General features: G+C 40.9%; 1 protein-coding gene across 1 annotated transcript; it reads right to left on the bottom strand.

The window, feature by feature from the left end:
• Positions 1–2,651: 2,651 nt before the first annotated feature.
• ESRP1 (epithelial splicing regulatory protein 1) lies at positions 2,652–23,930 on the bottom strand. Its single transcript, XM_009877238.1, has 13 exons — positions 23,799–23,930; positions 23,463–23,591; positions 22,493–22,606; positions 19,903–20,017; positions 12,766–12,864; positions 12,608–12,662; positions 10,624–10,734; positions 10,400–10,532; positions 10,274–10,316; positions 8,602–8,903; positions 6,921–7,139; positions 4,700–4,898; positions 2,652–2,824 (listed from the first exon to the last, which is right to left on the bottom strand). The coding sequence occupies exons 1-13, from the start codon at positions 23,928–23,930 to the stop codon at positions 2,652–2,654; spliced, it is 1,824 nt and encodes a 607-aa protein (XP_009875540.1).
• Between the last annotated feature and the right edge of the window lie 97 nt (positions 23,931–24,027).

Below are 24,027 nucleotides of genomic sequence, written 5' to 3'. Positions count from 1 at the left end.
CCGTCTTCCAGTTATTCTGAGTTCAAGGACTTCCTGAGCCAGATGGGGTTTCTGTGTATTCACTAACTCACAATGAACTTCCTGCCCTTGAATTTATCCAGTTTGTTTGAACCTGCATCAGTTGTCAGCTTTCACATAATTATTTTTTTTTTTACTACAAGTCCCACTGAGTAAGAAGCTCCTCTTTCCACTTAGCTATTCAAAAATTTTGATAAAAAGGAACAAAGTTTAGGTGTGTACCTACAATTATGGCTTTTGGTAGAAACTTCTGAGGTTTTAAAGTGATCAAAATGGCATTGGAACAGAATAAATACAAGAAGATCCTACTTTGTTTTAAAAACTGTAAATCCCATAGCAGTAACTTCCATGTTTGTGTATGGTGGAAGTTTCTGTAGAACATTTTTAGCAGTTCACAAGTATCACAGTTATTCATTGCTTTCGACATACATATAGCAACTAACACACCTATTTATTTTTCCAGGATTAGATAGGAAAGAAACTCCTCCCTCCCATGAATCCTATAGCTCTTTTTCTCAAAAGCCAAGGCCCAGGCAGAGATTGAGACCACTGATTTGCTGTCAGAACACATTGCCAGATATAATTACAAGCTGAACAGAGATATCAAAGACTGACAGATCCCGAATAACTTGCTCTTCCTCCTTTTTGTTAGGAGATCACTAAAGCTATTTTAATAGCATAGAAGGCATCTAATTCTTTATGACATTGGGTTTCATCACCAAAGCTGTAAGTGCATTACGATGAGTCTGAGAACTTCAGGGATTTCTGATAGACACTGAAGACAAAGGCAATGCCTCTCTCCTCCCCCCATCTAGGTTGATTACTCTGTGGGGAACGGAACTGAGCAACTTGACCTTGCAAAACAGAAGTGGCAGAACCTTTTGGCAGCAGGTCAAAGAAACTTTCCTTATTTCCATTAAGTATTCACTAGTTAGATTTATGAACCATTGTCTGATCATTAGCCACCAGCTCTGTATTGCTTTTCCATGTACATGCATTTAAATGTACCACTTAGTACAGAGGATACCCCATTCTTTCCTGCTGCACATACTTAACATTTTTTTGAACTAAATTTCAGAACCAGAAAACTCCATTAAAGAGAGTTCCAATTGCTATGTGCAAGGGACCTAATTACTTGTCACATCCTTTAAAAAGCACAGGAACCTGCTTTAAAAGCAATAAAGCCTAATTTTTCAGACAAGAACAGCTACAAAGGATCACTACCTTCTATTGGAGAATTTGCAGTTTGTCTGTAGATCAAATATTTATTCTGGATAGGAAAGCAATATCCAAACACAAGAGTTCACAACACAGAAAGAAGCCAAGTTGACTCTAAAAATTTTACCTTTTTTTTTTCAAAAGGGAGGTACTTGTAATTGGCACAGAAGCTACATAGGCATAGTTTCCTAAGAATAACTGTCACACAAGAACATAAAAAGTATATTTTGGGACTCGGGATTGATCAGTCTGCAACCAACGTATATGCCCACAGTCCATGCAGTTAGTGATGGGACTTATGGAGAAACTTGGTTTATATTGCCAGTGCAAGTTTGGAATTTTATTTTTCTTGATCTTACATTAGAGGCTGAGTTTACTAACATATTATCATAACCATAAGACAGTCATTGAAGCGTTATAGAAATTTAGTCATGAGTGAAGAAAACATTTTAACAAAAAACAAACAAACAAACAAAACAAAAAAAAACCCAACCCAAACACAACAGGCAGCTCACAGACATACTGGTTTAAAGTAATAAGAAAGCTTTTGTTATCGTATAGGTACTGAAGAGTCCATATTGCTCAACAACTTCAGAAGTACTTCTTTGGACTCTTCTCCAGAGATAAAGCACACTGGTCAGAATCTACTAGAACATTCGAGCCCTTTAGCAGGTTTGCTGACAGATGAGGAATGGTTTATGGCTTACAGGGAACATGGCTTATTCCAAGACATCAGGACTGCAGACAGCAAATAGTTCCAAGACTTTTTGTTCTTTAGAAGATAGGCAATATATCCAGAAGAGCCAAAAACCTCTTCATGAGAGGCATTTATGAGGTCAGGAAGAATATATGCCTTTAGGTGCTTTACATATGCATTCAGTATATATGCTTCCATGCAGTACTTGACAAGTAAACACAGTTTTCACCATAAAGGTCAAAAGTTACTTTATTACAAAAACAAAGAGGCAGAATATCAGAAATTGTTAGGGAGGGCAGACTCCAGTCCACCCATTCTAAAGAGGGGCCAAGGACTTCATAGGCATGGGAAGGAGTATTGTACACACTAATTCCCACTGAGGGTACAACAATGTAAACTAAAAAGTTTAAGAGGCATTTTTACATGGGGGAAAAAAAAAATCCACAAACCAAACCAAAATATAAACACCCAAAAAAAATCCCACTGTAACTGTGTGACTCTGGGGTTTGGTTTAAAAAAAAAAAAAAATCACTATCTGAAATACTCTAAAACTTGAGAAATCCCTAGATATCCTGAAATTGTTTCCCTGAACAAGATACCGAACAAGCTGTTCTTGGTAGCACAAGCCTTGAGCACAGCAGACAATGTTCTTTTGTGAGCTTTGTGCATTTGCTGCAAAAAAAAGACTTCTTTGCTCCCGCGTGGTTTCTCCTCTGCTTTACCTGGGGTAGTACGCCGTGTAGTTCATGAAGAGCTGAGCCCCAGCAGGGTAGTACGCCGTGGAGGGCTGGAGTGTGCGTGGGTTCAGGAGCATGGATGGCTGATACAGAGCAGCTTCTGTTGGCACAACTGCAGCAGGAGCCGGAAAGGAGTAAGAAGGGGGTGAAAGGCCTAAAGGGAACATATGGAAAAATAGATTAGGACCTTTTGAATTCCAGCATATATATGGTCTTCATTAATCAAACAACACTGAAGTAAAGAGCCTCCACGAGCTTTTCTCTTGCTCATCAGAGAAAATAAACCTGAGACACCAACACAGGCTTGACTACAAGTGTTGTGCCCACCCTCCAAGTCAAAAGCAAAGTCAGTCATACACAAAAACCACCACTCTGGGAACAGGATCTCTTTTTAAAGAGAACAGTTTTTCTTGTCTAGGCTCAGTTTTTGAGTCTTCAATCAAGAAGTGTGAGGCTTCTCTCTAAGAAGGAAACTCCCGTCCTAAAGATCTGCCTAACATTCCCCAGAGCAGAGGACACTTTTTCATCCCGACACTCCCTATTCCTGAAACAGCGCTGCCTTCAACTAACTAACGAGCAGCACGAGAAAAGTCACTGCTTTGCAGCTTCAAGTGTTAACACTGAGTTTTGGGGTTTTTTCTTTTGTTTAAAAAAAAGTGCATTTTGTGGTGTTTCAACAAGATTTGAGGCCCTAAATGAATTCTCACCAATGAGAGTCCACTCTCCCCCCTTTGCCATGCTTTTTTTTTCCCTCCCTAGTGCCATAAAAATGAATATATAAAAGCTTTAGACAACTCTAAATAGCAAAAATAGAGTGTTACTTTAATGTGAGAATCAGCCTCTCACTGCTTTGTGGGCTGGGCCAGCAACAGAGCTGAAAGGGCTTATCTGAGGAATACATTCCTGGCACTTGTAGTTGGAAATAACACAAGTACCTAAGAGCTCACAAACTCTGGGAAGGTCTCAGGAGAAGCTTGCAGCCCCTTTCTGGAAGAGCTGTCACACACAGCATTATGTACAGCAGATCCCTCTTCAAAGCAAGTATCCTTCTGAGGCAGGGAAGTTAAAAAGGCACAAAAAAGCACTAGCCACCTGGAAAACTTCTCCTAAGGGTTAGCTGAAGGCCTACTCACACTCAGAAGGAACCACACCCAAGAAGTTTGGTGCTATGTTGGCAGCTTTGACTAGAATTCTAGAATTTAGAGGACACTTCTTAAAGCCACCGACAATAATACATTTGCATAGACAGAGAGAAAGCTCTGACTTGTCAACCTTGCCATTTATGATTTTGGAAGCAAAGTATTATTTTTCCCATAGGCTTAGATTTATATGGCACATATGCTTAGTAAGGTAGCCTTTAGGCTCTTAAAGCATTTCCCCAAAACTTTTGCCTAGAAGTTCACATTCATTCTAGCAGCTCTGAGAACCATAATTTTGCATGAAACGCAGTTTTGGCAATTCTGAGGGCAAAGCTACGTGTATTTTACTCCCACAAAGGCAAATTCAATTTTGGACAAACAACAAAAAGCAGAGAATGAGCTCAGTAAGTGTGGGTTCAATAGGCAGAACACTTGTGGTTAAGTCTCAAAGGAGAGCATTACCAATAGTTTCATAAACTAAATTTTGGAAGTGAAAGGGGAAGGACTTCTACTTATTATGTTCAGCATGATGAAAAGTTAAAAAGTGGAAGCACAAATCAGTTTAAGTTGGAAATAGTTCTTTAAGGTCTGGGCAGGGCTTACAAATTACTTCAGAGTCATGGCTCATCCTGACCAAGCCAAGTTTTTCGGGGAAGGGAATTCTGCCCCTGGAAAAGCAAGAGCAATTGTAAACTAGTTCTTCATAGTAATTCACAACCAAAGGGAAAAATAATGATTGCAAGCTGCTGATGAATTAAGATGAAAGAGACCTTATTTTAATACCCCCATCTGAAACTCCTTTCAAAGAACCAGAATGAGAGTCAATGAAGCAGCTCCAACACCTACCCACACGCAGCGCAGAGTACTGGCAAGACTCATGCAAAACTTACATGGTAACTTACATGGTGGCGGGGACAAGCCATTTCGATTTAAAGTGCCCCCCATTAATACAAAGTTCATCTCCTCAGCAGAACATTGAAAGACTTCAACATATCTGTCCTTCATAGTCTTCTTGTGACATTTCTGTGCTGCCAGGTAAGCTCGGTCTGCAGATTTCATCTGAATAAAAGCATCTCCGGATGGACGCCCCTGCAAACAAGGCAGAACAAAAGGAATGTTTCTGGAACTCCTGTGAAGTAGCAGCATAGCAATAAGTTGTACTGTTAAAAGCAGTTTCGTCACCATAAATACATTAATCTCCAAAGTCAAGTACAGTCAGTTGACCAGAGCACCCAACAGTATGTTTAAGTTCTCCTCTCCAAAGTTCATTCCAGCTGTGCTAACTTGATTGTATCTATTTACCTGTTTCAATTAAGCCAGGTTGTAACTTCTGCCACTTTATTTCTATGTTTAAAAGGACACTTATGGGAGAGACTACAATTCAGGAATACTTAAGGGCTTTGAGACCTGCTCTTACCGATTTGGTAACAAGGTAGAACTGAAAGATCTAATCCACATTTATTATCTGTGATTTTTAATATTCAAGGGTAAATCAAGTGCCAAATTATTATTATTTTTTTTAAAAAAAACCCAACTTTAAAGCCAATATGGGCTGGGCTGTTTTAGAAGGGTACTAGCCTAAGGCTTGGTATGGACTTGTGGAGAGAGAGAGGGAAAAAAAAAACAACCCAAAACAAACAAGAAAACCACAACCAGTCAACCCCTTCCTTACGTAACAGCTGCAGATGAGTGGGACACACACTTGAGAGGAGACATTTTAGGCACATGCAGCTGCTAACTTGAAGTAGCCAAAACTAGAGGTAGATATCCGAGGCCATCTCTAACTTAAGTTCTGGGCCACTTCTGGTTTTGGAGAGAACAACTTTATCATTATCCTTTACACAGTTATTTGCAATTAGAGGGTTGAAACTAGGAATGGTGGGAGCACACAGAAAGATAAAAATCTAGTAGTCAGGCAAAAGCAGCTTTGGGCAGGGGTAATAGACAGCCTCAGGACTATATACACACACACCCCCACTCCCACCCCCACCCCAATTTCTTCCTCAAGGTTCTTGTGTTACTCCTGGCAAGAGTTGATACTACTGTAAAGCACATTACTTGTGCTTTAACATCTGCATCTTTTCTTAGCCTCTCCCTGCACATTTCTCATAGCTTTTTGGCCTTGGCTAGGTCAACTTCTCATAGACACAGGAATCTCATCAGATAAAGAGGTACTAGAATAACTATAGTCCCTTCTCCCACCTCACCCCCCCAAAATACAGAAACTCTACTCCAAGACAAGGAAGTATTTTATAGTTCTAGCTTAGATTTGATCAAAGAACCACTTTTATACCACAATAATCAGTGTAATCAATGCAATCACTCATGGCATCTCTGTAGATTTAGAGGAGCTGCCTTCTCCTTCCCCTGAGTCACAAGACTATGCAGATAAAGGAGAACACAACACTGCACAATCCTTTGTCTAAGCAGTTTTGATAGAAACTGCTTCCAGAAAACAATGGCAAAGACGTGACTATTTATACATGTCAAAGAGCTGTTAATCTTGGTGCTTAGCTGTGACTGTTTAAAGAAAGGAACTACACAGTTCAGGAAAACCAAAGTTTCAGTTGCTGATTTATGCCATCGGAAATCCTGTCACTTTGTCCTCGAATATACCTGAGGCACATTGTTCAGAAAGGCAGAGGCAAACCACTCCTCTGAGAGCTGACATTGCCCACACTTTTGTTTTGAAGATATTCCAGCCTAGTACAAGAGGAATTATGCATGCTGCTGAGAGGACTCTTCAGTTCAAGCCTCCTACAGTGCAGGATCACAGCTGCTGCTCTGGGAGCACCAACCCCTCTAAGACTGTAGCTTCACTTCAGACACGCAGGTCTCAGTAACAGAAAACACCTACAGCAAATGCAGCAGCTGGCATAGCAGGGTTCAAATGAGCCAACACATCTACTGCCAATACACTTTTAAAGGAGAGTTTGACACTAATGGCATTTATTGGCCATCTACTGCCAATACACTTTTAAAGGAGAGTTGGAGGCCAATAAATGCCATTAGTGTCAATCTCAAGGGTGCTTCCCTATTGATTTCAACATTAGGGTTGTGCTTGCACGTACAGGCAGCTGGCACAGCAGATAGAAACCAGCGCCTACCAACCTGGTGATTTAGTACCATGTGAACTCCATGGGTCCGAATATCTGTAGAAAACTCCCCCAAGAACTCCAGGATGTCCTCTATAGTAGCAGCATAGGGAAGACCACGCAGACGTATGCAGTCTCTGACGTTAGTGGGAGGCACAAATTGTTGAGGTAATACTGGAAGAATAGGAGGTGTTGGGAGAGGAATAAGAGGCGTGGAAGAGTACCTGTTCAGCACCTGTGCAAAGCAGAAAAACAGAAGTTACAGAAAGCCTCCTCACTCATTCTGAATGCAATACCAGTGCCATCTGTTTTCACTCTGGGCAGTATTTTAAGAAACTAGTGAGTTAGATTATGGGCTTAAACAGGTGTTTTAAAGTAAATCTTCAGATCATTTTTACTTGAAAAACATCATTTTGCTGTGGATAATTTACCTGACCTGTTACGCAACTCAGAAGACATCTTGAAATATGAAGCCTGTATTTCTACAGTATTTTTACTGGAAAATATCCCAAAGCATTCTACCACCTACAGAGTCATGGTGACATTTCTACCTAAAAATATCTACTCTGCAAAACATTAGGAGACTCAGGAAAGTAGAAGCATATTTCACTACCAAACAGCCCTGACTTGAGATGCAGTAGTCCATCAAGTTACACAGGTGGTGTTACTGAGTCGCAGGATGCGCAAGAGTTGCACTCTGAGACTTCTTGTTATTAACTTTAACAGTAAAAACTGCTCTTGGACAAAATTTCACCGAATATTCAAATTGTCACCCTTTAATTTTTTTCTGAGCAAGATTAGGATTTATTTACACTTATACAGTTACCATGTTTTTATTTAACAGAACAAAAATTCTGCTTAACAAAAACATGAGAGCACTTGAGAAAAATACAGTGACAAGAGAGTGCTGCAGCTATGCTTTCTCATTAGTGTCACCCTTCAAACAAGGCACTGAAATCTCTCCATATCTGGGGGGAAAAGCTGCGCCAGGGCCTGGTTACAGGGACATGGCTATTGGTTAGCCATATAATGGATGAGATCTTTTAAGAATCGTGTTTAGAAGTTCAAGTCCTCAACTGAAGCTCTACAAGTCTTTGGAGACATACATAAACAATCCCCTCAGGCCTACTCCCTTTCCCTGACAGCATAACTGCAATTAACAGTCCATCAAGCCACGTTAATGCAACAGGGGACACTCTTCAGGCCCACTTCCAAAGTCCTGGCACCCTCTGCTAGGTAGCCAGTGCTGGCAGAAGATGGCCAAGATCTGCCCTTAGAGGCAATTTGTAAGACTCCCCAGAATCATTGCTCTGAAGACATTAAAAGGCTCTGTTTTCCTGTGCCAGTGATTAAAGAGAAGTCTTTTAAATCAAGACCTGTAACTAATGTTCCTCCTAAATAGACCATCACTGGACTTGAATTCAGTATCTGTAGCATAGAGCTAGACCCACACAAACTTTCTGCTGTAGCTTCTGTTTGCAAAGCTATTGGAAGCTAAAACCCCAAAGGTGAGCAAGATCTTGCATTTAGAGGGGAAAAAAGCATCATGGAAATTCAGACACAACTACTCTTTCCAGCAAGAGTCAAGAGTGATAGAAAAGAAGCTTTCAAGTCATGGCTAAGCAGTATTTGCTTCCACTGCTGTATGCTAATGCAAGAGTTAGGATTGCAAGAAGACAACGTTTGTAAGCTTTCACCCTTTTTACTTCTGCTGCGGTACTCCTGAAGAGCTCAATGTACCTTTTCCCCAGCAAGTCCTTATGCTTTTTCAGAGCATTTTGTGCATATTCCTCACAAGCAAACAACACAAAGGCATCCCCTGTTGGCCTGCTGTCAGGGTACGTGACAAACAAGACTCCCTCCTTTCCTCCTGTTACAGGGCAGTGCTGGCCGAAGAATGTCAGCACTTCTTCTGTTGTTACATTGAATGGAAGACCTCGCATCCTGACAATCACTTGGTTTTCTTTTGACAAGAACTGTGCAACCTCATTGGAAGTGCCTTTAACAAAAAGAAGTACAGAAGCACTTAAGTCTAGGCAGCCACATAAAATTATGAGCAAGTCTGGCATAGTCACCTGCTCCTCACAGACAGCTTTTGAGCAGCAAGAACAATATTTGCTTTGAAAGTCAGGAAAAAAGCCCCTCTTTGATAAACTTGAAATACTCTATAGGACACTTCCCACTGAAGCTTGAAAATGTTGCTCCATCATTTAGAAGAGATCTCTTGTGTGAGCAGTGCCTGTGCTACTTACGAATGACCAACTTACGAATACCTTCAGCATGCTCTGAAGTCATAATATATGGTAACCAAGTACCTAGACCATTGTGCTGGGAAAGAAAGTTGGAAAGGCATGCTGAAAGCAACTCAGGAATTTCATCCTATCCTGGTAAAAATGTCAAAGTCTACCAAATCCAACTTTCAGTATCTCTAGAAGACCACTAACACTCATAACACTACCCTAACCAAAGCTGGCTGCTAACCATAGTCCTTTCAATTACAGCTAGCTTATTCTGCAAAGAAGTTTAGTTGTGCTAGACATAAACCGTTTTTCTCCTCAATGTCAGTGTGCAATGTCTTTAGGTTGAGTGGTAAAGCTATTACCAAGCCTAACAATTAGCTATTTATTTGACAGCTTAATAGCCTCTCCCACTTTAAAACCTCAGACATCCAGTTAGTCACCACAATCCCCAAAACAAATCTCTGTCAGGAATGAACAAGGACTGTAAGGTAGAATTGTAGAAACCTAACAGCTTATTGGATCTTAAATCTTGTATGCTTGCAGTCATAAAGGGGAGGAAAAGAGACCACAGGAGACTTTCTAGAGAAAGTTTTGTGGCCTTTCAATTTAAAGCTGCAAATATTTCAATAGTCCCCTTAAATAAGCATTCCCTCCAGATTTCCCCCTTTAGTTTGAGACGGAGTTGATTTGAGAAAATCAGTTTCATAAATCCCTTGTTATTTACACTGTGATATATCCATTTGCTTTTACGTGCAATCTCCACAGCAACAGCAGTTATATTATTTGGAAAAACTACTTTGATTTTGGTTTTTAGCAATCAATAACATTTAGGTCCCTTCAGTTAAGAAGATAATCTAGTAACTAAGTTCCCATGCAAGATCACCTTGCCTAATCAAATCCTTATTTGACAGGCTGCTTGAAAATTGCAAGAAAGTGGGAGAGAAAGATGGACAGATAAACTATGGAACATCTTGGACAGCTGCTAGCAGAGTACATAGTAATCAACACACCAGCCAACTACTTGTTCAAAGGAAGAAAGTGAAAGGCCACTTTCAACAGGAGCAGTTTACAGCCAGAAGTTACAGATGCTGATGGAACAAACCCTTCCTTCTTATCCACTAAAAATTACCTCCTGCAATTTTAAGGAAGTCTTCACCTGTTGCCTTGTATACCTAAGGAAAGAAAGGAGAACATATGACTGACAAGCTGTTTGCACTCCTGTTGAGAAGAGGTTTTCAAAGACAGTGTCACGCACCTCAATATATCGATTTCCCATGTGATGTTTGTGCCTTTGTAGAGCTAGATCTCTATGCTCTTCGCTGACGAACCTCACAAGAGCCTCCCCATTCCTCCTACCTTGAGCATTGAGACAGAGCGCAGCACCTCCCCTGCAAGATTTAAAGCAAAAGATGACATAAAACTCCATGACTGACACAGATGAAGCACTACAAAGACAGAGCTAAATTCTTAGCTACCAACTTGGCAATATTTAATCCTTTGAAGAATCTTGCTATGTCCTGGTCAGACGACTGCCATGGCAATCCTCTTGCTCGGATAACAGCGTTGTCATCTACAAGTTCCATCTTGCTGCTGCAGGCACAGAAAGAGGGAGCAATGTAGATACATCTGCCTGTAGTATCCGTCACACACCACCCTCCCTGCTTGTCACCCGTGCTCCAGGGACAGGTTTTTCTGTCCCTGCTCTCTGCTGATGGCACTGCCAGGGCAGTGAGGGCTAAGTGTCACCACCATCGAAAGCTGCTGCACATGTCTCTCCTCAGGGAACATCTGCTCTGTTAAGCTGCCCCTTTCCCAGCTACCCTTTCCTGCTTCCCCGTGTTTGCTTCTTGAGCTCTCATCTCTTTGATTACGTCCCCAGTTTACTCCCATCTCCTGACAAAGCAATAGCTTGCACTTCTCCATTGGCTGAACAGGGATACTGGTATAAAATTAAACCCTTGCCATCCTAATTCTAGCTAGGTGGAAATTGAAGCAGAGTAGTTAAACGTAACTGAGATTAGTGTTTATATAATTTGTATGGTGACAGTTAGTCACAAGCCAGAACAAAATCTGTTCAGGGTTATACTCAGCACACAGAGGACTCATGCCCAGAGTTTAGCCCTAAGTTCAGGCCATCACTGTGCTACTAGAAACTAATATAGCTACAGGCTACATTGGCTGCTTAGCATAGGAATAGCTCTGCCACAGAAAGCCAGGTTTAATTGGTCATTACCACAGCCTCTTTTGTTCTCTTACTTGTTAAAAAGTGCCAAGTACAACAAAAACGCTCACAGCTACCCAAGGCTGCCTTTCTGGCTACTGCAAGGACAGTTTTTTTACACAGAAGACACTACATGATTGATTAATCAGACAAAGTGTTGTTAAGCAGCAGAGGACTCCCTCATACAAAAGGGCAGTGGTATGCCTTGTTATAGGAGGGTCATGTTTCTTGCTCATATTTTAATTTCTCACATGGCCTTTTTGTAGGTGTCTGTCAAACTGTTCCCCCTTGCCTCCTAATTCTGTCCTTCTCATTACCACAAATAAAATGGGAATATTTCACCTCATCCCAGGATTTTGTTAGTGAGAGGGAAAAAGCCTAGAACAATGCTAAAACAGAACTCCTAATCTAATCTTGCCAGATACTTTCTGTCAATACTATTGCATTCTTCTTTTGGGTCAGAAACGCCAGCATCATCTACCATTATGACAGTTCCTTAGTTTGGAAAAGGGAAGTAAGTCTTTATGCAAGAGGCAAATATAAATAAGGTCAGTTTAACACCAGTCTCTTATGGTTCCCTCTTGCAGAGGGAATATTCATCAAATCACTGAGAAAAATGTGTATTTGTACATAGAAAAACACAATTACATTAACAAAAAAACCAAAATCAAACAACAAAACAGTCATCAAAAGAAGATAAAGCTTTATGTTTAAAACTTATTTAGGAAGAAGACAATCGTCATAGCTTAGGCAATTTACTGCTAGCACAGTATCTTTGGCAAAGCATCTTTATAGAAATGTTTCTTTGCTATAAAAAAAAATAAAAATAAATTGATGTGTATTTAGTAACTGTGAAGCAAACTGCAGGAAGACTGTAAGAGTTAGTACCAATAGGGTTACCTCTGAAAAAATGCTTACATTCTTTGCTAATAGCACAGCACACTTAACTCTCATTATAAAGCATTTATTAGCAGAATCTAGAAGTACGAGCAGCCAACAGGAAACACTGAAGCCTAGCAAGAAATCTGGCTTGCATCTGATCATAGAATATATTCCCTTTCCCATGTAAAGCATCTAATTGATTCCCATTAAAGCATCAAGATAAATAAAAAGAATGGTAACAGCTATTTAAAAATTAGGAATACAGCAAAGTACAGCTTATCCAAGTGGTATGTTTAAAAAAAAAAAAATCCAACCCAAAAAGGAGGAAGTATGCAGCAAGAAGAGGGAGAAGGTACTTACCAAGGCCCACTTTCAAATTTGTAGTTCACTCTTTCTGGATCTGAAAATCTGTGATCTACAAAATACAGCATAAGGTTTTTTCATTTTTTCCTCAGCATACAGGACAGGCAGGAAAACCAAACAACAACAGAGAAAACTCATTCATCACAATCACTTACTGTATGGTTCAGATATTAGTGTCAAAATAATATTCCCCATATCTTCAACTTGAGAGGCTCCATAGGAAAACGCTGGACTGTTCTTGTCAAGATTTAAATCTTTGTGCCAGAGTTAAGTCAGTCATAACCAAACAGATTTGTATTTGGCTTCCTGCTAGAGCAATAAGCTTTCATGCTATACTTGATGGCAAATCGCTTCTCTGCGGAAGGCTTAATCCCTTTTCCTGCTGGGATACGTTAGTTGCTATGCCACCTGCAGGAGTAGAAGGTCACTCCAGAAATTGTCTGGGGACATAAATATATATGTCCTTATTATGGGGTCTTATTATACTCATGAATTATGTGTGTTTGACAGATAGATATGCTTTTTGCATGCAGAAGAGACTAGAGTCCTGTCCTCTTTAATCAACATTATCTTTAATCTCTAGGGGAAGATTTGGGGAAGGAGAAGCAAACCATCAACTAGAAGCTCCAGAAACAGGATCACACACATGCCTTCTGACCAAGTAAATACCAAAGTAAAATAAATATCTTATCATTTTGACAAAATTCACAAGCAAGACCTCATCTAAATCTTGCCTATTGGAAGTCACAACTCGAGTTTAGTGCTGTCATGCAGAAGCATTGAGAAACTGGTGAGAGTGCACTATCACAGATAATCAGTAGACAAAACAGAGTGCCACAACCCATACTTTCTTTGATCTGAAGGATTTTGGAAGATGACAGCAAGGTTAAACTCTCCTGCCACTAGTGAGCAGGAAGCATTCTGTATGATAATAAGCATTCATGATAATGTAAAAAACAAAACAACACATACATTCATAAAAGGAGTCCGACTTGGTTGCCTTTTTTTTTTCCACACAACTTTAACCAGAGTTTACTATGGTACTTCTGCTTCTCGTCATATTTGCCTCCATCTCTAACATAAGGTTAGAGAACTATAAGATTGCTTGCAACTCTATCCCATCATTTTAAAAGCAAATTTTTGAAAAGGTTTTTTTCACTCACATCTTCTTGAAGGTGGGTAAGGTAAAAAAAACCAAAACAAAACACAAGCCAACAACCAACTAACCAAAAAAAGCCCCACCAAGAAACACATCTCCAAAAAAAACCCAGAATCTAAGAACAAAATAACTGAAATATAAACCAAACTGAGAATAGGATTTGCTTTTTTGTCTTCTCTTAGTACTTTGCATCAAGACTTCAGAGCAAAAGTGAAAGAGTTTCTTAAATGAGACCTAACCTGGCACGGCAGTACAGTAATGCAAGACATTCAAAACAGTCAAATGCACCAATTATTTGCCCACATCCCCAGATTCTCAAAACAGTCTGCATTTTGGTGCTCAAAAGTTGCCTCTCAAGCCAAGATAGCAAAGTTTCTCTCAAAGAAAATAGCTTTCTCCACCTAGAGCTGAGCACATTGAGTTGGCAGATGCCTACACGAAGGGCAGAAAACAGAAGAACAGCCTCTTTAGAAACAGACACTACCCATGAGCTTTCTCGTGCTGCCTCTCCCGTTAATGAAATGATACAAATTTCATTGTGAAATAAACTCTTCCCTATTATTTGTGGGATGACTGCAAGTCATTCCTACAAAACAGATATTTTCTTTAAATTGTTTTTGAAGTTTAACTGCTATATTGCGAGATGAAAAATAATTTCAGCTAAATTTATGAACTCCTCTTCCGCAGCAAGGAAAGGAGAGTTCCTGTGCCAACACAATATACTTTGAAGCTAATTTGATTTTGAGTCTTTGCTGGTTTTAAGCGTGCGTTCGTATATGGAAGGTGAGAAGATGGTGCTTAAACTTCAAATGTTCTTGTAAGACTAAAGGAACTATTATAGTTTAAAACCCAGAAAACTTAAACCAGTGAACCCTTCCCTCCAACTTCTTGATTAAATACAGTTTGCTAGCCATTGCCATTACCCTCCCTCCTGGTACTCTTTGGAGTAAAGTAGAGAGAATATTAGATGTTTTCTTAAAAAAACCCCCAAAATGTCAGGCTAAAAACCCTGAACAAGTCACATGCAACAACCCCAAAGCACTGCTTAACAGATCATCAGTACTCACGACAACAAGAAGATTCTTCATTGCAGTATTTCCTCCAGAACTGTATGCTCAAACACATCTACTCCCCCAAACCCAGGGGAAGAGGGTTTGAAAAGAAAAAATAACCCACAGACTGCTGCAGAAAGGGCACCTAATCAGCACCACACAGACGTTTCTAGGCACATTGTCTATCAGAGCAGAGGAGTGCTCCTTTTCCTAACGCCCCTTCCCCTGCAGCACCCAACAGCTTCTGGCTGCACTTGGGCAGAGTTTCTGCTGCCCAACCAGGGAACCAGAAGCTGCTGAAGATGCAGGTATTGGAACCCTGGTCTTGCCCAATTATCTTTTATGAAGATTTTGGAAATGTTATGTTTCCTCTCTGTCAAAGTTAAGAAAAATTAGACAGGAGTTTCAAATAGGTATTACAGCAGAGGACATGCCTGCACATGTGCACACACATGCACTTGGCTGCTAGACTGTGCTGTCAAAATTGAAGAGACTTTTCAATATTTCCTTTTTGCAGAGCCAAAAAGACCCCTACAAGCAATCAGCCACGGGAGAGGGGAATGCAGGAGTGTGAATGCACTGGGAATTTGAAGCACGGCTATCACACAAGGAAACCAAATAACTCCCCCATGTCACATTCATTTTCTTCAGAAAACACTCTCATTGAAAATACTAATCAACAGGAGATAATAGTTCCTAAAAATGCCCTAGTTCCAACAGAAGTTGTTACCAGGTGTTCAGACACAGGGAGTCAGCTGTGCCAAGGAACTCAATGTAAACACAGTGGGAGGGAAGGAAGAAAGTAAGCAACATTAGCAGGAGTCACACTCACACCTTCACCTCTGATTAGCTAGAAGCAAGGCTTTTAAGCAAGATTGGAGAAGAAAATGGAAAGTTTTCTGCACGTATAAAGAGCATGTTCATAATAACACTAACTAAGTGAAAACTTGAATTCTAATGACCAAGACTGACTGCATACAGGTGTACTCCTAATGAACAAAGGCACTAGAAATTATGAATATTTAGGAAAAAGCTGCTAATAGTGTAGTCTTTATAAAACTCACCCCTTATTTTGTGAAAGGATAGGAGACCACATGTGTTTGTGTACACTGATATTTAAAGATTGCCTCTCCTGGGAAACTGTAAAGAGTTGCTTGCAGTGGAGAAATCTAAGTTCACATTTAAAGAAGAGTTAGAAAACAGACCTGGCTAATGCTACTATATGCAACAGCACACACACATATATTCTAGATGAAGCAATGGACAAAGGGAACTGCCAAATAACAAGGCAGGATAGGGAGACAAGGAACTTCCTAATCTTGCCACACAGCTGCACTCAGCAAGTTAGTAAAGAGGGCAGGGCGACAGGAAGTCATATTCTACATAGGGTTGCCTACGTAATATGGAAGAAATTTCTAAATAATTTCCTGAGGTTCATCACCACAGTTTCACCCACTGCCAGTGCTCTCCAAGACTTCTTCCCTCCCCGTCTCTTCCATTTCTCACTCTCTCAACTCTCTTCTTACCTGTCAGAAAAAAATACTGAACAACTAGCTTAACCCTAAGATGACGTGACATTAGCTAGTATTGCAGTTGTGTTCTGTACTGATCCTCTTCTTCCTCTGCTCTGTTAAGCCTCTTCAGGCAGAGGAGAACATCTTTTTAAATACTACTTTGCATAAAGGTAATCTGATAGTACCCAGTTCCTGGGTACTATTATCACAGGAAATACAAATAGCAATAGGCAAGATTCTCAGGTAATATCCAATAACAGGCTTTTTATTGCCAGGGATAAATACTGTTGGTTATGACTTGAAAGCAATGATGTGGAGCACAGTTATCTGGGTCAAAACAAAAGATAAACAAAATCCCACCAAAACCAAGTTTCAGTATTACAGTAGCCTGATACTACCCAGCACATTAAGGAGGCTGTTCCAAAGTACACCTGCATTTCCACTGACAACATCCAACAGATATTCCTAGTAAGGAGTTATCCTCACAAACCCTGTTCAGTAGTGAGCAGAGCAAACCATGCACTGGAGGAAGCAAGAGCTATTAGCCATTTAATGGCTTCTGCACACCCAATCTTGAGGCAAAGGATGAGTCTTCTGCAGACTGAATATGAATAGTCATGCAAGCTTTGTTCACTCCACCCTGAAGGCACTCACAGCAGTAAAAACTGGCTCAGCAAGCTTTGCAAATCAAGAAGTGCAGCAAGTATGGGAGGTACAGAGGGTGCAAGATCAACCCTGCTCCTTTTGTATACTTACACATGTTTAAAAAAAAATAAAAATATTTCAACAGACTCGAGTTCTTTTTGCTGCTGGAACATGATCACTTCTTTCAAGTTCTTTTTGTTACTTAGAATTTCTCATAATTGTACTGTTGTTGCTACTCTTACACAATACTGACGAAATGAAATTTGTCAGAAGGCCACCTCCTACACCAAAAAAATGTTTTGAGACTGTCAACAATAGCACTCTGACAACAAGTAGTCTTACTTTTTCCTCAGTCTCTCGAAGTTCATGTCATTTTAAACATTTCCTTACCTTGAATTCAAGAAAACAGTGTCTGTACATGAAACCTACAATTTCTTGCAGGGGCGGGGGGAGAAATGTAAAGTTTTCACCTGAACTCTTGAATTTGGAATGGTTTCATTTCTGTACATAATTAAGTAGTTTGCTGAAAGAGTAATTCCTAATTCTAAAGGAAGAATAACAGAGCCATTTACTGTTTAATATCTCCATGCTCTTTTTCAAGATTGTGCTTGCCTCATCTGCAAGAAATACGTACACAAGCTCCAACTCTCCAGCATGTTATACTTTGGAATATGTATTCTGAATGACTGTGCAAGAGGAAGTTCTCTCCCATGACTGTTGGAAGAAATGGAATACATTCCCCGTTTGCCTGTAATTTGTTATTAATCAGATGTTAGCCACAGAAACAAAAGCTTTTGGAAAATGCCTAATTTAAGTGACTGCACAATAATACTCAGCTTTTCCGCAACTCTTTCATAGCACAAGAGTTTTGTTTCGCTGATCACAATCATTTTACACACAGGTAAATGGAGTTGTATGTACATGTGCCCAAAATTCATTCTACTCCTGCTCTTACTGGCTTGTAAATGCACATCTTCTGCATCTCTAGTCAGTACCCTAACCCTTAACCAAAACATTCTATTCCCATAAAATGCTAGTTAACCTGGCCCAGTATAGCTTGTGAGAGGCGTCCCTGCCCATGACAGGGAGGTTGGATTAAATGATCTCTAAGGTCCCTTCCAGTCTAGGCCATTCTATGATTCTACCTTTTTGGTCTCTACATCATCTGCCCCACCACTCTCAAGCAATATAGGGCAGAGACAGTGAATTTCCTCCACGTTGCAAAACCACAAGTTTATAAATAAGAGCATCAGCAGTTAGAATACAAGACAAGCCAAAAAGATTAATACGAAACTAGGATGAAGTTACTTGTGTTTATATACCTTAAGAAGAACATCAGATCCAGAATTCACACTCAAGATGAGATAGACTGACCGAGCCTCTAGGAACTTGGAGGAAATGCTGTTGGCAAACATCAAAACCACCCTCAGATGGCACTGACTCTTTAGGGGCTTCCTGACAGTTGAGTAACACAAGGTCATCTGCTCCCCTCTCCCAGCAGGCAGGAGTACAGACTGTCACTGTTCCTTAGCTGACCAGTGACACTCCAGGTGGCTACAGTCATACGATTATTTCCACAGTCACAAGACGCACACTAGCCATTCACACAAGGAAAAAGTAGAGGCATCATTCCAAAACAGCCAAAGCAGCTCACTGTCTTAAAATTTCTCCAGCTCATGGCAAAGTATCCCTAAACAATGAATTAAGTTTTTGACCATAACTTAAAGAAACCTCCATCACCCAGCTCCTACTATGCCAACACAAGCATTTATTTTGCTTTTTATGTACAAAAATTCATACTCCTACACCGTGTGCTGCTCTGCTTCAGACTAGTGGGAGAAGATATTTTTGCTCCTTCACTTGGGAAGATCATTCTTAATTTGCAGACAGCAAAGCAGAGCAGACAGCCTCCAGTATTCAACCTCATGGTTAAACATGTAAACATTTTATGTCCCCAACACATGTACAAAGCTCATACAATGCTAGTCCTGAAGTGAAAGGCCAAAATAATTGGGAAGCCACAGACTTTTAACTCTGAAAAACACAAGCTCTTAATGGCAACTATTGTATGGACAAAAAAAAGCTCAAATTCCTTTATTCCTACTTGCTTGCTAGCTTTTTGGTCACTGTTTCAATAGGTCAGTAGGCAAGTTCTCCATGCCTGAGACTATACTTGAGATGAGGGCTGGAGCCTGCAGCAAGAGGAGAGACTGCCGGGGAAGCCAAATCAAGCACACAGCTCTGGAAATTTTATGTGATATGCAAACAGAGTTAAGACTAGTAAAAAGCAAGACTAGGTTACAGGCCACTTAAAATTATTCAGGAAGTAATTTTAGACATTCCTATCACTGGAAATGGAAACGTGGTTTACTGACTGCATCTTACTGCCAGCCCAGCTTCACCTTGTGAGGTATAACATGTACAACTCCCATGAAACTGAGTACCACACGCATCAACAGCATCTCTGCCTTCAGTTTACTTCTGAATCAAAGCCTCACTACAAGTTCTCACCAACAATAACTGTTTCTCTTCCTAAAAATTAAAATGGTCTCCAAACATTCACTCTTACCTGAAAACAAAATAAACATCTAACTGATGCAATGAGCAAATTCACAACTTTATTACTAGGATTCCTATCAACAATTTGAATACATGTGCCAGTTACACTAAACTGTGAAGCATAAAGAGACAAAACTATATAGGTAGTAAAGAAAAATGTACAGAAATCAAGACATACAGGATTTTCCCCATGAGAGCATGCATCCTCATATGTTATCTTTGTGAGAAAGCTCAGTATAGCTCCAAGTCACTTAAAGTTATACCACCCCTAAACATGTGTTGCAAGCATTACTCACCCATCTCTGTCCTACAACTCAGCCAAAGCCGTAATAGCAGAAGGCACCACCACTGTTAAAAGGATACATTCTGTCATGGCCGCAACACTGAGTTTGCTAACGTCGGGTGAGCCAGGGCAACACTTCTTGAACTCTTTCCGCAAGTCAAAAAAGGAGTAGAAGCATTCAGGCAGCAAGATATTCTGTAAAAGGACAGAGCAACCACTGTCAGATAGGGTGAGCTTAATCTACATTACCTTTAGATACCAAACATTCTCACAATTTCCTTACAATGAGCATGAAACACAGCCATTGCCACAGAAAAACAAAGCTCTTCTTTGCCACATAAGTATGTTTATTAACTTTTTTGCTTAACCAGCTTCCTTTCTATATGGTTTAAAAAGAGAAATGTGCTTTGTCAGTGCCAGAGAAACATTCGATATTATTACTAGTGCCTCAGATCCAATATAAATGTAGGACAGCAAATGCCTTCTATTGCAACACTTATCATCAATCCTTGAGTCCAATTTTAAGTGCAGAGGGCACTCAGTTCAGTTTATAGAGCCAAGCAAAATTTGTTAAACTGGCAGAAAACGTTTTAGTTTATAGACACGGCTGAGTTTTCAGAGAATAGTCACACTTCAGATATTTAGTACCCCCAGACAAAAAAAAAAGAGAGAGGGAGAGAAAACAACAAAACCACTGTTGTGTGCAGGTGAGGGTAAGTATTTGATATGGTGCACAGGTTGTCAGTCTACACATGGTAACTGTTTTAATTGCACCATATGTAACCAGGAGCAAGTTAGGTGGCCCACTGGAAGCCAGAAGAACCCTTTTTTCCTCACCACTACACCTACCACATGCTTTTAATTTTTTTAGGGGTGGGAAGGAAAAGACTTGGAGTTTTTTTTAAACTAACACAAACCCCTATTCCTTCAATTAGCTCTTCACCCCAGACACAATACTTTATATTCCACTTAGCCATTTGTTGCCTGCAATGCAACAAGACCAAGAGTAAGGGCTCTGTGGTTTAATGCCTAGTTAGCATCTTGGCATTATAACAGAATGACAGGATACATGAAAGCACATTCAGGAAGCCCAAAGAAAGAAGTTTAGGCTCTAAAACAAGTTCGACTTTGAGAACATTAGAGCTTATCTTAGCATATGGACAGGTGCATTAGGCAAATAATACTCTTTAAAGACAAAGTTATGAAAATGCAGGCATGCTTGCCAAGATTTCCTGGTCTAGTTTTAGTATGGCTATTTTTCTTCCTTGACAAGAGATCAAGTTCTGTATTTCACTGATATTAAGTTGGGATGGCTGATGCCAATTCATTCTCCAAATACCATGAGCTGCTAGATTGGTTCAGACTGGGCATCTTAAAAGAAGGAAATATATTCTCAAGAGCCTAGTGATTTCTGCCTATCTGGATTTTAGCAATCCCCAACCTCAGGATTAGGATATGCAGCAAAGAACTATTATAGATATCATAAGCATCTGGTTTATTTAATGCACAGGCAGCACAGAGCAGACTTCAAATTCTTAACAGGAACAGAAGATTTTGATGAAGCTTTGATTCCTATCACTGACTCTGTGATGATATAGAAAAAGTACACCTATCCTCAGCACCAAACAAACTTAAATAATAATAGCAGTCGTCCCTTTTATCCATGTAATTTAACTGCATGGAAGGACTAACTGTATAAACCACACACCCATTACAAGTGAGAAGAAAGTCTGTTAAAAACCTCTTTCCACATTTTCTCACATTACACACTAAGACAAGTTACAGGACTGTCCCTTCACTATAAATCATGCTCGTTGTTTCTGTTCTAAACTTTCCAAGGCATGAATACTTCCAGCACCACTGAGTATTAAAACTCATCCAGTATCAGTTTTGTCACAGCACAGACTTGCAGCAGTATCCCTTCAAAGATGAAGCAGCAAATTGACGGGCACAAAGATCACTTACAAGGAGAGGAAAAGAACAGCTCAGCTGGAGAAACGCACATTCATAGCAAACCACAAAACGAGGTGTTATTAATATTGAAGCAGTTATTCCAGGATTAGAGACTTAGCATATTGCTGCAACCCTATCGCTAATGAAAAGTAGGCAGGACCTCATAATACTGTTAGCAGTTTGGCAACTCTGAGGTTATAGAAAACTCTAGACTATGGGACTAGTCATCACTCATAGCCTGCCTCAAACTACTGTTCAGGTCCTTACAAATAGGAACACTGCTCTCAGAGCATCAACTGAATACACGAAGACTGAAAGCTGCTGAAGCTAAAGGTGAATGCAAAATTTCAAAAGACAGTTTATGATTAAGGTAGTTAATTATTTGGCAACACTTCCCAGTTCCCACTTGTTAACCCATTGTAGCTACAGTTGCAGGAGCTACAAGTAAGCTGTTAATGCATTGCTCCTTTATCAAACACTTCAGAATATATTTTTTCTGATTTAATTTAAAAAGGCATCTCAGGGCTACACAGGCACAGAGCATCACCTATACCTTCCTCACAGACCAGCTCTTCAGTCTGATAAGCACATCAACTTAGGAGTAACGTTTGTACTATGGCTGTGTGGAAGCACCCTTGTGCTAAAGACAAGTTAATCCATTTTGCAATCAATCATATAAAGCACACTAAGAGTTAAACTTAAGCTGTAACTACATACCTTTTTGGAAGCTTCAGGGTGCAGAACCTGCCTTATGTGCAACTGTCCATCAGTACAGAAACAGAAAGAAGTACCTACACCAATGTTCAGCTCATTGCTCACGGACTGATTAAACTAAAAGCAGGAACAACAAAAGACATACATGTAAAAGAAGTCAGAGTGGCTGCACTAGGCAGTGTCATCAGCTCGTAACATGTTATTCTTGAGCAGCAGGTACATGGAGCTAGAATTATTTTTTTCATATGAGCCTGGTCTTTCACCTCCGTAGATTTGTTTCTTACTAGCTAAGCCCATGATAACTTTCACAACAATTATATTCACAGGGAAAATGCCCCTTTTCCCCTCTTCTAATGAGATGTGGTCACACAGACAGTCCACATCACAGGAAAAAAAAATAAAATTTCCAGGAGCATTTGCAAGAGCAAATAAGTAGACATAAAGGTGGTTGCAGAGAGCTGAGGGAGTGCCAGGGCAGAAGAGCCTTTCAGATAGGGCACTCAAGCATATTGGAAAGGAGACAGGCCCTACCCTCCATGAGAATCACACACACCTGTCTGTTTATCTAGAAGCTTCAGTGCTGTCTCCCTTCCAGAACTGAGGAGCTACCACCCAGCCTGTTTGGGGGGCATCAAAACTTGGCTTTATGCAACTGATTGGGGCTCATTCTCAGCTAAGGCTTAGGGTCCAGCATGGCAGGAGATCAGGGTAGGGGTATGCCTGACCCTAACCTTCCTCTCTTGGGTTCAGTCCCTCCCAAGGTGAACAAGCAAAAGGCAAGGGAGAAATCCCCACAAACTCCACCACAAAAGAGGCTGCTCAGCCCATACATCTGTGGTGCCCTCATGCCAGGCTCCACTGCCCCAGTGGTCGTAGTGGAGGGGGAAAAAAATGCACAATAACATTGCCTCTATCTCACTGAGGATCCCGCAAGGGGGAGACCAGTTCCCAGCAGCCAGTTATGGGGTGTCACCTGTCTCAATGCCTGCTCCAGCGGTGGAGCCAATGCTAGGCTCTCCACATCCACCTGGGTGATCTCCTGGCATTCAGCCGTCAGCTCCGGGTGGTCAGGCCGGACCAGCACGTCGTGCAGGTGCCCCAGCTCCAGAGAAAGCAGAGGAGGGGCGAGTCAGCTCCCCAGGCTGGAGGTCCTCACCTGCAACACCGGCCCCTGCCCTCCACCAGAGCCTGCTCCAGCCTGGGGCACTCACAGCCAGCCGAGCACTTGGGGCTGCCCTGCCCGTACCCCGCACGGCAAGGGCTAAGGCAAGCAGCAGTTCGGGGTGCTCCCCCCTCGGGGGAAAAATACCTCCTTACTCCTCAGGTCGACTACTTTCCACAGGAGCTGGAGGAGCTCTCGTTCATCCGAGCCCAGCCTTGCCCCGTTGCTGCCCGCCGTAGTCACGAAGAGGATCACCAGGTAGTCAGGAGACGCCGTCATGGTGCCACCGGGCCAGTGGAAAGAATTAAAAAAGGGAGAGGGGGGAAAAAAAAAAGAGAGAAAAAAGGGGGAAGAGAAAGGCGGGGAAGAGGCCGGA

Source organism: Apaloderma vittatum, unplaced genomic scaffold (genome assembly GCF_000703405.1).
Source record: "Apaloderma vittatum isolate BGI_N311 unplaced genomic scaffold, ASM70340v1 scaffold611, whole genome shotgun sequence".
Lineage (NCBI taxonomy): Eukaryota > Metazoa > Chordata > Aves > Trogoniformes > Trogonidae > Apaloderma > Apaloderma vittatum.
This window is presented reverse-complemented; position numbering and strand designations above follow the sequence as displayed.

What these genes read in the sequence shown, in the direction of transcription:
- ESRP1 (XM_009877238.1), bottom strand. Translation starts at nt 23,930, where the DNA reads ATGACGGCGTCTCCTGACTACCTGGTGATCCTCTTCGTGACTACGGCG. An exon ending in TGGGAAATCGATATATTGAG is followed by an intron (nt 10,317 to 10,399) that starts GTGCGTGACACT and finishes TTCTTTCCTTAG; the next exon opens with GTATACAAGGCAACAGGTGA. An exon ending in ACATGGTACTAAATCACCAG is followed by an intron (nt 4,899 to 6,920) that starts GTTGGTAGGCGC and finishes CCTTGTTTGCAG; the next exon opens with GGGCGTCCATCCGGAGATGC.